This window comes from Vidua chalybeata, chromosome 19 (genome assembly GCF_026979565.1).
Source record: "Vidua chalybeata isolate OUT-0048 chromosome 19, bVidCha1 merged haplotype, whole genome shotgun sequence".
Classification (NCBI taxonomy): Eukaryota; Metazoa; Chordata; class Aves; order Passeriformes; family Viduidae; genus Vidua; species Vidua chalybeata.
In genome coordinates, this window is record NC_071548.1 from 6,415,075 (window position 1) to 6,429,293 (window position 14,219).

General features: G+C 42.5%; 1 protein-coding gene across 2 annotated transcripts; it reads right to left on the bottom strand.

The window, feature by feature from the left end:
* Nucleotides 1–927: 927 nt before the first annotated feature.
* GPS1 (G protein pathway suppressor 1) lies at nt 928–14,145 on the bottom strand. Of its 2 annotated transcripts, none has more exons than XM_053960129.1 (14): nt 14,053–14,145; nt 11,514–11,606; nt 10,980–11,161; nt 10,031–10,195; nt 9,727–9,862; nt 9,495–9,572; nt 9,130–9,190; nt 8,664–8,749; nt 8,097–8,191; nt 6,894–6,999; nt 6,462–6,542; nt 6,201–6,338; nt 5,849–5,983; nt 928–5,126 (listed from the first exon to the last, which is right to left on the bottom strand). In XM_053960129.1, the coding sequence occupies exons 1-14, from the start codon at nt 14,083–14,085 to the stop codon at nt 5,052–5,054; spliced, it is 1,464 nt and encodes a 487-aa protein (XP_053816104.1). In that variant the 5' UTR covers nt 14,086–14,145; the 3' UTR covers nt 928–5,051. The 2 variants fall into 2 exon arrangements, with proteins under 2 accessions (XP_053816104.1, XP_053816105.1); XM_053960130.1 differs by lacking the exon at nt 14,053–14,145 and adding an exon at nt 13,408–13,584.
* Nucleotides 14,146–14,219: the final 74 nt, after the last annotated feature.

The window sequence follows — 14,219 nt, forward strand, 5'->3', positions numbered from 1 at the left end:
GAAAGCTCAGTCATCCTGCTCAAAGTAAAGGCAAAACAGCCAGTTCCAGCACAAGAGAACTGGGGCTGTGAGAGATTCAGCTTCTTACCCACAGAGAGCTTTCAGATCACCCCTCCCTCTCACAAATTACAGTCTCATCACAGAATCACCAGTGTGAAGAAACAGTCAACGTGGCTTTTGGCTCCTAAATTCAGGAGGGGCCTTACACTTGAGAGTACTAATTGGATACCTTTCTATAAAGAATTAGTATTTAAGGTATATTTGTCCCTCCCCACCATGCCAAGGCATTTCTTAACAAGCACAATGGAGAAATGCAGATAGACCTTATCTTGTCCACTCCTGTCCATGGCATGGCTGAAGGCTGCCACACTCCTGACACAGGGCTGAAAAACTGCTCAATTTGGCACTGCAACATAGACCCACCTCCTGTGCATCCAGCCACAAATAACACTATTAATGGAAAAAAGTTTCAACCTGAACTTTCAGCAGCTGTGCAAGAAGACATCAGCCTTGCAGTTACCAAGGCAAGGCTGTCCAGATGAGCCACGGCTCACTAACCAATGCTTGTGAACTTGAAGGCCAATTACAACATGAGCAAAGCCAAGCCACTTACTGTTCACACTGAGCACACCTGCACTAACAAGGGATTGCTTTCAGGCTAGGCAATATACTAATTATTCCGTTTAATCAAAAAACTGTAGTTTGCCAGTTCGGCAAGGTCAAGGCCTATTTTGTTTCTGTTTCACAGGCCCTTAAGGAGATATACACTATTTAATTTTCATGGAGTAGGGGGGAAAAACAGACAGTGCCCTGAATGCAGAATGATGCTGAAAATGATGCTCAGTCTTCAGGAAAATGGATTCTCACATCTAAATTATTTTCAGAGGCACACAAGAAAAAGCTGGGGTATTTCACCTGACAAAAAAGAAAGCCAATTGCATTTATTTGAGAAACAGGTTATGAAATGAATTATGAGAATGATTTTTAAAAAAATTTAAATACAAAAAGTGCATCAAAACAAAGACTGAAACTCCAAGATTCCAGCATGTATTTATGGGGTACAAACTTTTTAAGTGCAGAGGGTTCACAGTTATATTGACTACAGGTACAGGGAGTATAAGAGTCAAAGCTAGAACTGACGGCTTAGAGAACTGAAACAGTAGTACCTGTAGGGTCAGGGACAAAAAGAATACCCAGCCTGATCTACCACCTAAGCCAGATTTTTCAGGTCCTGCCACTTGAGTTCTTGTTTGAATCAGACCATCTCTTGCTAATGCAGCTGTCCTTCAGTCTGTGGGTTTAGTAACTCTACCAAGGCCTAAGCTTGAATTATTTCTTTGATGTCAAGAGACTTAATTGCATTATGAATTTACCAAGCTTCTAACTAGTGAATCTTGTACATTTTCTCTTAGAGCTTGACATACCTATTAGCCAGTTTCTATTCCCCTTTCTAACTAATTTAGCCTAATCAAGTTATCCTATGAGAGAATCTAAAGCTACACAGCAACCCTATGAAATGTTGAATGGAGTTCAGAGATCCTTAAGAACACAGAAGCCAAAATAACATTACTTTAAGTACAAGGCTCATTTGCAAAGCAGACAGTAATCCTTTCCCTATTCTCTAACAGCATCAGAGGCAGCAGAAGTCAGTTCCACTCCAGTTTGGTGTTTATCACCTTACTGCAAATGCACAGCTGATGGAATACCAGAGCAGTGAAACACTGACTTGTCTCAGCCTCAGCTGTCACAAGCAGGTGGTATAAAAAATACTCAGGGCACTGTCCTGTGCAGCACACTGCTGCCCCACTGCTATCTGCTTCATAAAGAGTAATGAAGATGGCAGAAGAATCTCAAATAGTCAAATTAATTTGGCTGAGACTTTAAAAGAAAAATTAATCAATGCTTGACAATGCTTTCTACCATGAAGGGTCTTCATCAGATTAAAGTTTCCTCTTTTTTTTTTTTTTTTTCCTGAAAATTTATATTACATTGCACGTATCAGAAATAATACCTTATTCAGTGGCAGTTTTTGGAGCTATTCAGAGGATGAAACATTGCTGAGACCATGGCTGCAGCGTCACAAGAGAGATGTACAGATCACACCCACATGGCCTGGGGCAAAGACCAAGCTCTGTTATTTTCTCCCTCACCCACTGACACCTTTCAGCCAAATGCAGCACACAGATGATGCTGCACCAGCCATGGTCCATAATCACCTGTAAACAGACCTCCCCCTGCAAAACTTAGCAACACAGACCACTGTGCTGGACAAGTTCTGGGCAGATAATTACCAATCACCCCAAACTACTCTAAAAAAATCTCACAGTGGCAGCTTCTACATGACCACTTAAAGTGATTGTGCCAATTAAAACTGCCTTTGCCAAAAGAACAAGATTCTTTCCAACTATTTTTTCCTTTATTCCTAGCAAGGTTATGTAAAGAAAGCAGGATTTACACTGCATGGGGAACCTGTCATGGCCTACCACTGGCATGTCCTTAACAAAAAGGTGCTGCACAAGTTCATTAAATCCATATGAATGGGCCCCTCTGATCATATCTTAGACATACCAACATGCTACACTACACATTCCATAAAACTTCATCCACTGAATGACCTTGGTGGTCACAGGGAAATCACTGAAAATTCATTCTATGTGGGTCACTATTTTCCCATTTATTACTTGGGAAATTACATAGAAATTTAAGGTAAGAATAATTTTTACTGGGGGAGATTGCTTATGAATGCAATTTACCTAGAACTATATTCATACTGTGTTGTATTTTGTGGGGTTTGAGACTGGCAGTTAGGAGGGAGGCAGGTGTTGGACAATGTCTAGAAGAAATGTGCCTGGACAGCTCTGACTCCCATCTACAAGATCCAAAAGCAACATCAGCTTCTTTCACAGGCTAATGGAGAGAGTTACATGCCAGTAATTCTGCACAAAGCATCCACGATGCCAATGTAATAAAAGAGAAATGTTCAATCACTCCCAAAGAGGCTGCAAACACTTTTGTCTGGGGGGACAAAAACTTACCACGCCTGCCAAAGCTGCAGAATGGCCTCAGGCCACAGCCAGAGCTGGAAACTGCTGTTGCCACCTTGTGGGCCCCCTGTGGCTGCTGAGGGATGTGTGGTGCTGCTGGTGTCTGGAAGTACAGAGACTCCAGTCAGCTCAAGACAGCACTGAGCAGTCCTGCAGCAGAAATCCTCCATCAAGGGACAGGTACAAATAAATAAAATAAAACTCCTGAAAGCGGGAGCACAGACAGCCAACTGGCATGGTGCACTTCACTGGGATGCAAAACCATCTCCCCTAAAGAGCACAGTGTAACATCTTTTCCTTATAAATAGCATCACCGGCCCATCTGGGGAAGAAAGCAAGAATGTCTGAGTAGCGTTTTAGGGCTGAAAAGCTTTCCTTCAGCACAAACAGAAAGCATAATAGTACTTTCCCTGCATTTCTTATAAGGATGTACAGCAATTTACCCAAGGACTCAACTTGCCTTTCTCACTAAACTGGCCATCAGCGATGCTCGACACTAAGTTCTTCCCTCAAAAATGGGAGAACTTTTCCATTCCAAATGTAACCAAAGACCTCATAGAAACTACTGCTTCCATTTTCAGCACCTAAGTAATAAAAAACATGGAAAGCCAGGAGAAACCACTGTTGCTATAGGAATTTTGCTGTTCGAATGTTCCTTCAAACTGCACTTTCTTTACAGTTCATCCAAGCTACATCTCCAACCAGATCAGAAAGCAAAACACAAACGCCTATGAAACATTATGAAGCTTAGCAAAAAATCAATGGCTTGAGGTCAGAATACCTAAAATCCAACTTTTTAACACAAAATTCCAAATACTCAGAAGTCTTTCAATCCTGCTGTTTAATGCACTAGATATAACAACTTATTTTTAGAAAAAAAAGCATGAACACATTAAAAGTAACATCTGTAGTCACTTGCCAGGCCAGTCAGGGCTGGATCAAAATTCTCGGCTTGCTTTATGGATTAGATGAATACAAGGCTGCAGTGACTTCAGAAAATTCAGTGCATATCTCTTTTCATGAACACAGGAAGAACACACACACACACACACACACACACACACACACACACACACACTGGGTTGCCACCTTTAAACCCTTTATAAAAGGAAAAACAGAATAGATGCACCTGGAGAGTGGGCACTAGACTGACTCTTTTTAGGGCTTCCACAAGACTTGAGTGCTGTTTTATGGCATTTATCCATTCTACCCAAAACAACTGTTGCACATGTGGGGAAACCATCACACACTATGGCAGTAAGACTGGGCAAGCAGCAATATTTGCATGGAGATTTACTGCTATGATAACACTGGACCCTAAAGCCAGGTCACACACAAGAGGGAAACACATCAGGAAACAATTCTTTGACTATAGAGACCAGAGAGAGAGAGAACCTGGCTGCAGGTAAACATAAAACCCTAAAATAAAGGCCTGTGACTGAATGCATGGAAGCAATGCCTTGTTTTCTGGTACAGGTGAAAATTCTCCAAGAGTTTCTCAAAGAAAATCTCCTCCCCCATCAGAACTCTAGCTCCATAATTGAGAGCAACGCACTTAAAAGTTTACTTGGAAAACAGAAAGCTCAGCATTGCTCAAAATTGAGGCAGTACTTTCAGGCCAGCAAAATTCATCTTATATTGTGCCTGTCCATTCAACTAACTATTTTTGCAGCTTTGAAACAAGAAAACTATTAGCAGCTGAAAAACTCTCAACTTAGCATCTGTATAACCTGACAGCTCTTTATGGAGTGGTGGAAGGAGAGTGAAGGTTTTCTAACAAAACTGAAATGATGACCCATTTGCAGGGATGCTGTTTTTAAAAAGAATTTCTTTTCAAGGAGAATTGAAGTTACTGGAATATTCATATTATCCACCACCAACCCTGACTCTCTCAATCCGAGCAAGAAGTGAGGGAGATAGGGACAGTTTGTGAAGCTCAGCAGTTAGTGGGTGAGACACTGGGTACAGTCCTGAGGGACCATTTCTTTTGGTAGTGCACGAAGTTTTTCACATGTTGGTGCTCATTCTGGATTGGCTGTTAGCTGGAGTGAGCTCCCCTTGGCTACCTTCCCTCGGAGGAGACTGCAACAAGACCAAAACACATCCTAGTTAGTGATGTGTAAATATTCTGCAGCCTGCTTCCTGAGAGACAAAATCAAGCACAGGTGAAGCACAGCAGGATGGCAGCAGGGGTGGAAGCATACCCCCAGGTTCATTAATGATGGTTTTGTATTAACAACTTCTACAGTTCACAAAAACTTTTCCTAAAAAAGTCAAACCAGAACTTTTAAGCCACTCTTATTTACTGTTGTTGACCCCAGAAATTGAATCCTATCTGACACTTAGTAATCACAGGGATTAATATACTATAGAAATTAATACATTTTGTGCAGATGGCCTATCCTCCCTAAAGGCATCCTTCTCAAACTGCAATCCAGAAGGAATACTCCTAACAATTAATGCTTTTTTAACTTCCTCTGCTGAAAAAATTACTTCAAACAATCTTTATTGAGAAGATAAAAGATATATCTATCAAGGACTGGACCAAAGGAGTTATTCAGAATTAACCCAACCATATAAACTTCAAAGGAGATTCTGAGCTGTACAAGCAGGTTAATCTACTGGCTAGAAATACCTGTTCCTTATATATTAAGTATTTACTACTCTAAGAACTTGTCCAATCAGGAACATGATAGATTCACTCCCTTCCAGAATCTTCAATTCACCAACTTTCAGTTTTACTTTAAAAAAGAAAAATTAAAATCTTAACACTGCCTTGAAGTATCTGTTTAGCACGCCCATACCTTGACGTGGATCTGGTTGCGCAGGACTGCGGCTCGCAGGATCATTGCTTTGGCACGGCGCTGAAACTCTTTGCCCATCAGTAAAGACTTCTCAAAAGTTGTGCTGCGCTGATCTACATCTCGAGCATACAGAATCTGTAACCAATACAGAGAGCTGTACATGAGAGCTGTGCCAAGGCTCCACAGCAGGAATACAGCTAAGGCATTATGGAGCCTGAAGTCACACACAGCTCACCCCTACTGAACACACCAGGCCCAAGAGATGAATGCACCTTCCTACGTCTCAGGAATGGAGAGTTTCTAAGCTTAGTAAACCTGTTCAGTCTCTAATCCATGGGTGAAATGCACTCACCTTGCTGTGTGAGTCTATTCTGGCATTGATCAGTCCCTCCAAGATCAGCTGAGTGAGTTCATCTTCCAGAGCAGCCACTGTGGTGTTAAAAGCAGTGGCCATCTTGCGCATGTCTGCTGACACATAGGGGCTGAAGTACTAAGAAGAAGAAGAAAATATTCAGTTGCACTCTCCACCCACTAAGAAACTAGGGGAAAAACAATTCCAAAGAAATGGCCTATCTCCCTGTTTATCCACCTCTGGGATGACAGGAACAATTACCTGGATAAGGGCACGATTTCGAATCTGCGTATAAAGTGTCCTGACATGAGGTGCAAGGTACATATCTAGCAGCAGGTTGTCCTGTGCAAAACAATAAACCATATCAGAAACTGAAAAGCAATCTGGAAAAATATATTATTCCTGTGTTCTGAAACATTTATGTGTATATACTTAAACCTTAAGAATATTATACTACAGCAAAACAATACGATAAAACAATAATGAATAAAAGAATTAGGAATATGTTTTAAATGTTTATCATTTCTCTCTATGAATAAACTGCTCCTAATTTCCATGCACCACATCAGGAGATACAGAAGACACAGAAGAGCTGAACATTTAGTATCTACTTTTCACAATCACTGCTTCTCACAAAAGGCTAGGCAAAGGGAACTTTTAGGGTCTGCTCTGCACTGCTCTCCTGCAACTCACCTTCATCTCATCCAGCATCTTCAGGCATGAAGCGTACTTAGATTCATAAAACTTGAAGATGATGTCACGAACCTGTGGCTCCAGCTCCAAAAACAACTTGAAAGAGCTACAGATAAAGATGGCAGTGATCAGATATTGGAACCTGCCACTTAAATACCCCATAACCTCATCACTCCAAGTCGCAAGGTTAAAAACTCTCACTATCATTTGAAGATTCCAAGAATTTACCCTCTAACAGATCATTTTTCACCAGGGCTGGGAGCCTGGAACACAGAGAGATAGAGCACAGCACCAGAGCTGTGATGAAGGAAGACAAAAGACTTTTGACAAACCAAGTAGTAAAAGTGCTTGTCCACACAAAACAAAATCACGAATGTGAATAGGTCAAAATCAGGATACACCACCAGCAAACAAATGCCATACTGTAGTCTGTGCTGGCCAGCTCTGTGTCTCCTTTGAAAGCACAGCCTTCTTTAAGTACAGCATGCCATAGACAAGTCAAGCATGCCAATTTCTGAGAGAAACAAGCTATTGTGAGTGTGGTAAATCTTAGGGATGTACACTTTTACTCAGCACACTCCCACTTCACCATCACAGATTTTTAAACCTTGGGATCTCGCCCAACATATCAGCCCACGAAAAAGGGTAACAACCCCTTCTCCACAGCAATTTAAGATTACTGCTTCTGTACACCTAGCTGACAGGAATTCAGTGCCATTGCAATTCAATTTATGACACTCAATATCCATTTTCTTCCAAAGTCTGTAATTCTCTTAACCTTCTGTATGTCATAGTGAGATTACACTCCAAGGCGTACTAACAATTACTAAATTGTTTTAACGATTAACATACACCAGAACAAGGGGCAACATGAAGGCAAATTATCCTAACAAATTATCCTTTGACAGAGGACTGTGTCCCTCGATTTAATATCTGATATGAAGCACTGATGAAGACAGACAATTGGGCTATGCAGATGCTGGATTTAACCTGGGCAGGAAACTTATACTAAGAAAATTTCAGCTGTGATTAACCAATGTGTTTTGTACAGTGAAATAGCACTTAATGCTAAAGCCAAATTAAGGCTCAGTGATTCTTTCTCTCCTGTATGAGAAATATTCCTGCCAGAATCCACTCTTAACCAAAGTCCCATGTTCCAAAAGATGTCCAGTACATACAAACATCACTCAAAGCATCACTCACCTACTGGAGATAACATTTCGTTGCAGTTCCTGACGGTCAAATGTAGCCAGGGCACAGAGCCCACCATACACAGCCACATTGCTGGGAGATAACAGCTACAGAGAGAGGGCGAGAGAGAGATCAAGCTGTCACTGACTACCAAAATAGCCTAAGGGGGGTATTGAGTCTTCTACCCCAGGCATTTCTTTCAAGTAGTGACAAGATTAGTCCTTATCAAATGCAGTGGAAGCACTCAGCTTGCTCTCGCCCAGTGTGTGGGGTGACAGGGCCAGAGCAGTAACACTGCTAAGAGAGCAGACACCAATTTCAGGAGGTTTTGGTTGATTGAGCAACACAGAATTATAAATCTCACAGGTAACTCTTATGTGATCTAGAATAGAACACTTAGAGAAGCCAAAAACAGAGACTTAAAAAAACCAAAAACCAACCAACCAGTACCGTTCACAGCACCACCAAACTATATAGGAATGCTGCAAAAATAACTACAATATCTGAATTTTACAACCTAATACTTAGAAGAACTGCATCCCCTCCAAGACCTGCATGCAGCTCCCTCTTGGTCCTCACCTCAGGGAAATCACAGTGATCGAATGATGCCAACAAGAAGCACTTTGCTGCCTGTTTGTACTTCCGGGCAGCTAGTTCGGCCAAGCCTAGGAACCAGAAAAAAACAGTCCTTTTTTTATGACAGTATACAAATTAAGGAAAATTGAAAAATCTAGGAAGTAGGAAAAGCCCCCACATGGTTGCTAGTGCCTTCACTAGTGAAGTAAAACAAGATCCTCAGACTGTATCAAGCATCCTTTGAACTACATTAACTCACACAGGTATCCTCTCTGAAGAAACTCAGGGAGAAGAAAGAGATGGCAAAAACCAGCAGTTCTATCTCACCAGCTTAATTAAATTTTGCATGTCTGTTATGGAAATACAAAGTCTGTCAAATATGAGAGAAAAAATAAACCAAAGACCCCTACGGACAGCTAACAGGTAGAAAGACAGGCAAACCATACAGGAAGCTGAAGGACTCACTCACCTGCTGCACATTTCAGTTTGGTGAGAATTGCTTGTGTCTGGCTATCTCTTTCTCCTCTTTGCTAAAGCATAAAACAAAGCAGTAGTGAGCAAGCAGTATGAAAGCTATTTTGCTTAGAACTGTCCCCAGGATATTTCACCCTGATAATTAACTTGCCAATCTCAATGGCAAGATGACTTAATCTTATTTGTCTTGGGAAATATGGCAAAACTGAGGATGGGAAGTATCCCTTTTTACCGTAAGTTGGATTTTGTACACATATATCATGAGAGAAGATGTAAAGGGGGAAAGGAAGAAATCACTTTACAAATTTGGAAACAGAAAACAAAGGGAAAATTTATGCAAGTTAAAGAGCAGGAGCTTACTTCTGCAATTTCTGGTGTAGACTCAGCCTTGCTTACATAGCTCAAAACATGAGACCAATTCTGGAGGTAGACACTGACCTGTAGAGAGCCAGAAACAGCATGGGGCAGGCATGGATAAATGGCGCTCCTTAGATAAGCCGCATAATTGCGGACAGAAGAGCCAAGTATGGGGGGCAACTTCACAGCAGGTATCACAAAGACACCAGGTACCTTTGCCTGCAAATCCTCCTACCTTGATAACATTGAGACACATGTTGATGACATGTTTAGCACTGGTGCAGTAATCACGGGCTCGCGAGTAACACTTGAGAGCATTGCTGAGGTCCCCACAGTCCAGGTAATGATCACCTAAATCATCATGGCCTCTCCTGGAGGATGGGAATTAAACCATCAATGAACTGTATGCTCAGAAAGGGACAAAGGCAGTTTGTTCTAAACAAGTAACTCAACACACTGACCTAAGGGCACATCCCATGTTAAGTGCATGGAGGAACAAAATGCTCTTCCTTGCTCCAGTAGAGCCTTTTGCATCTCACCTGATACTCTCCTTGATGGAGTTCCCTTTGTAATTTTTCAGATCTGTATCGAGTTTCTCCAGTTTAAGAAGAGCTTTTTTGCGTGTAGCTTCAACCCAAGCTGTGTCAAGAGGAGGGGGTTCAATTCCACTATCAGGGACAGCATCAGGTGTATTTTGCACTTCTCTGAAATAAAAGTATTTGAATAAGGCTATTAGGCTGAATACGCTTCAAAACAGAAGTCTGCTAAGCGCCTGGCAATGTTACCCTAACAAACAGTACCGCATACACAAAATAGACCAGAGAGAAAATAAGGGTAATGGGGAAAAAGAAACATATTGCTAAAATGCCCAGTGCAAACAGTAACACAAGCATCACAGATGTTTACAAATACTTCACAAAATTATCCTAATGATCTTAGGATGAACATACTGTCACACACGTGGTAAAGACTCCCCATGCAAAACAGACAGGAAATCATGAAATAAGCATAGCAACAAAAATAATGCAAAGATGGGAAGCGTGGATGGATAAGTGAGATATCAAAGGTTATCCTTAAAAGTAAACCTGTTTTTAGAGCTGGGGGGGAAAGGAAACAACAAACCAAAACAAGGCAAAGAGTTAGATTAGGTATTAACTTATGAAAACTAAAGCATCTAGAACATGTCTCCATAATTTACCTCAGGAAAAGCAAATATGTTCATTAATATTTGAGGCAGTTGCAAGGACTAAACTCACTTCAATATCTACCTGCAGCTTTTTAAAGCACACAGGTTTCAGAATGAGATAATGCCTTCCATGCTCTATCTTTTAAAGAAGCAGGAACACACATTTTGCTGCTATTAAATTCTAAGGGCAAAGACAATTCACGTAAGGTACATGCTGGTATTACATGCAAAGTCCTCCACTGCAGCACATCACTCTTAACTCTGTCAGGAAAGCTCCCCAGGTTCCCATGGCCTCTTAGTACCTCGTGGCCTCAGAAAGCTTTCTGTGGATTTCTTCATACACATCAACATTAAAAGTTCTCTGGACAAATGACAGAGCCATCTTGAGAGCTTCCACCCGCAGCTGTGGGCAGTGATCAGCAATGAACTGCAGCCGCTCGATTCGCATCAGCCCACTGTAGCTGGACGCATACTGCTCCAAATCCTGCCAACAAAATCTGGCCTCAGAAGGTGAAAATGGACACACTAAATCAGGCTACTACACTGTGACCTGCACTTTTTATATGTGCACAGCTTTACCTGCAGACCTGACCCCCTCAAGGAGGGCAAAACAACTCAAAAATCAGTAAGATTAGTCCATGTCTGTTTCTTCAAACATTAGTAATTTCCTCAGAAATATGCTCTACATTACAATTTACCATTTAAAAATTTCAGTTGTGATGCTTTTGTGGTTAAGACTAATTAGCTTTAACATTTTTCAGAAGGGATTTTTTCAAAATTCTTAAAGGAAGAGACCATACTCAAGAAATGTACCCACAGCCTTCAGCAGCACGTACCAGTGTGGGGTTCTCCACCACATAGTTGATATCAGGTGAGTTTTGCTGATCTTCTTGTGGATCTACGTCAATCTGCATGGGCTCCACTGCACCCTTAAACAGCAAAACTAGGTCAAAAGCAGCTTATTACATTTGAGCAGGAAATAACTATGTTATTCCATCTATTAAGGACTTGCTTAAAAACATGTTAAATTTTAAAAATGAAAAAGCACTCCTCAGTCTTTTGATATGCTTAGGATTTTTCTCTAGCAACACCACCAGTCAGCATGATGCTTGGTCTAATGCAAGCAGCAGCATGGCTTAGCATTCACACAGAGCAATTTATCTGGGTTGCTAAATTATCAAGCGAAAAAATGAAGAGGTCAATAAATCTGATTCTACAAAGCATCTGAGGTATGCATATGCATTCCATTTCTCTTCTCTGAGCAAGAGCAAGTGTTAACACTCAGATCAAGAAGTTCCAAAAGGCAAAATGTACCAGAAAACTCACCACAACCTTTCAAAATTGCTTTAATGCTTAGAAATAATATTTCGGGGAGGGGGGCGGGGAAGAGGCAAAAACTGTTACACTTCTTAGAAGTATTAAAAACCATAACGAACAGAATGCAGAATGACAATTTTAGAGTTTCCAACATAGCAAGGAACAGTTTGTCTGCACTGCAGGGATCTGCCATTAGGCAAACTATCTTACTAGAGTTTTCGAGTTCAATTGCTCAGATTGAGCCTCTTTTGGAGAAACAACAGAATTTTATTCTCTCCCAGTATATCCTGCACTGCTTTGAGCCATAAGGACTCACACCAATGCAGTGACTTCAGCACAGCTGCACTGTACAGCCCCTGCATTGTACTCCAGGTAAGACAAGCTTGCTATCCCATTCCACAAACTAACTGGTCTGCTGGCACAAAATTCTTTGTCTCCTCCTAGTCAAAGTCCTGAACAGTCCTCCTAGGAATTACTCTGAGGAAATAAAGTGAGGAAAAGTTAGCAGACTGTCTTCTTATAAAATGCTAATTTGTGTACATATTCTATAAGCTTGATTTGGTGTAAATTGCAGAAGTGGATCTCTCACACACTAACCACCTTTTCCCCATTTCCCATCTGATTATTCCCATATTTTTACTGATTTTACTGTTTGTTAAGAAATCAAAGATTGAGGGTTTTTTTGGACTGGCTTGATTGTTTGTTTGGTTTTTCTGTGAGAAGGAACAGGGCAGATCCAGATTTCCTATTTCTAAAAATTACACTCACTCACAGTCTGGCGGTCTTATTCTTTCACCAACTGATACATATCAAATACATATCTCATCACTGAAATCTCCCAAAATCTGAAGTAAAAGCAAGTGAAGCACAAAAACATTTGTTTCCTAGTTTACTAACCTTTCCATTAAGGAAAGGGAGGGAGGGAGGGCACAGAGGAAATTTTGATTGTCTAGATCACTCCCCAGGCAAACCGTGCATAAAAACAGGTAATTCCCTATATGCTGAGACCATTACTTCTTCCACTTTTATCTACGTTCTATCTTCTCTTATATCACAAACACTAAGTGCCAAGGTTAGTTTGTTTAGGCTGCAGTTGCCTGCCATAGTAAAAACTCAATTACAGACTCCTGAGAACAGCATTACAAAGGTCACTGTAATTCCAGCTGGTGGGACAGTACAATTTGTGTCTTGCTGAGAGTCTGCACTCTGCATTTCTCACTTAACTCCCAGACAAGGAAAAACACAAGTGGGCTGAAAGTCCCAGCAGGACAAGCAAACTCAAACATTTTTAAGCTCTTTATTTTGAAAGGAAGATGCAAGGTTGACTTAAAAACTACACACAGAGCAAATAATAAACAACCACTCCCCAAGATTTCCTGAGCCCCAACGGGTACTTTGTTGAGGGTACCTCACCAGGCCTCACACAAGCAGATATACTGGTGCCTGAGCTGAAGTCTCCTGCTGTACTGGGCAGGAATAGGTGTCATCTGTTGCTGGACGAGGTGCAGTACAGGTCTGTCACTAACGAAGGAGCTGAGTTGGATGCTGAACTGTCCCTCATCCTCTCCTCACTGCTCAAAGCCCCGTGCCCTGAGGTAGATATGCTACTGCTAAAACTTGCAAAGTATAACCTTCGCAGGTATCTAGCGTCACCGACCCACTCGGCGCTCCTGGGGCTCTCCCCTGCACCACAGACTCTCAGTTCCTCCTCACTAGGCCGTATCACCGCACCCTCCGCCACCACTCCAGCCCTGCCTGCGGCACGTACACCGCGGGACTCAAACACGGGGCCACTGCAGCGGCGGGGGATGCTCGGCGGAGCATTGCTCCTTGTGAACGGCGGCGAAAGCGACAAAGACCCGACGGAAGGGCGAGCGAGGGCTCAAGGCCAGCCGATAGCCGCTCCCTCCCTGTGGAGCCCAAGGAGAAGGCCGCACGGCGCCCCCGGAGGCCGCGGTCGAGCAGGGGTCTCAGACCCCGCGTGGGAGGGACGCGGAACGCGGCGGAACGCAGCGAGGCCCACCGGGCCGGGCCAGCGGGACACGGCTGGCCCCATACCTGCAGGTTAAAGACCTGGACGGGCAGCGGCATCCTCCCCTCACGCCGCCGCTTCCGGCCGCCCGCCCCTCCCGCTCCGCTTCCGCTTCCGTTTCCGGGCCGCGCGTCGCGGCGAGGCCGCGGCCGACAGGTGAAGCTCTTAAAGGGGCCGCGGCCCCGCTCGGCCC

Bases quoted from the DNA above. Each gene is read 5' to 3' on its own strand.
- GPS1 (XM_053960129.1), bottom strand. From the start codon at position 14,085: ATGCCGCTGCCCGTCCAGGTCTTTAACCTGCAG. The intron at 10,196-10,979 runs GTACTAAGAGGC...CTTTTATTTCAG, and splicing joins AAGCTTTCTGAGGCCACGAG to AGAAGTGCAAAATACACCTG. The intron at 9,191-9,494 runs GTAAGCTCCTGC...TTTATGCTTTAG, and splicing joins CTACACCAGAAATTGCAGAA to CAAAGAGGAGAAAGAGATAG.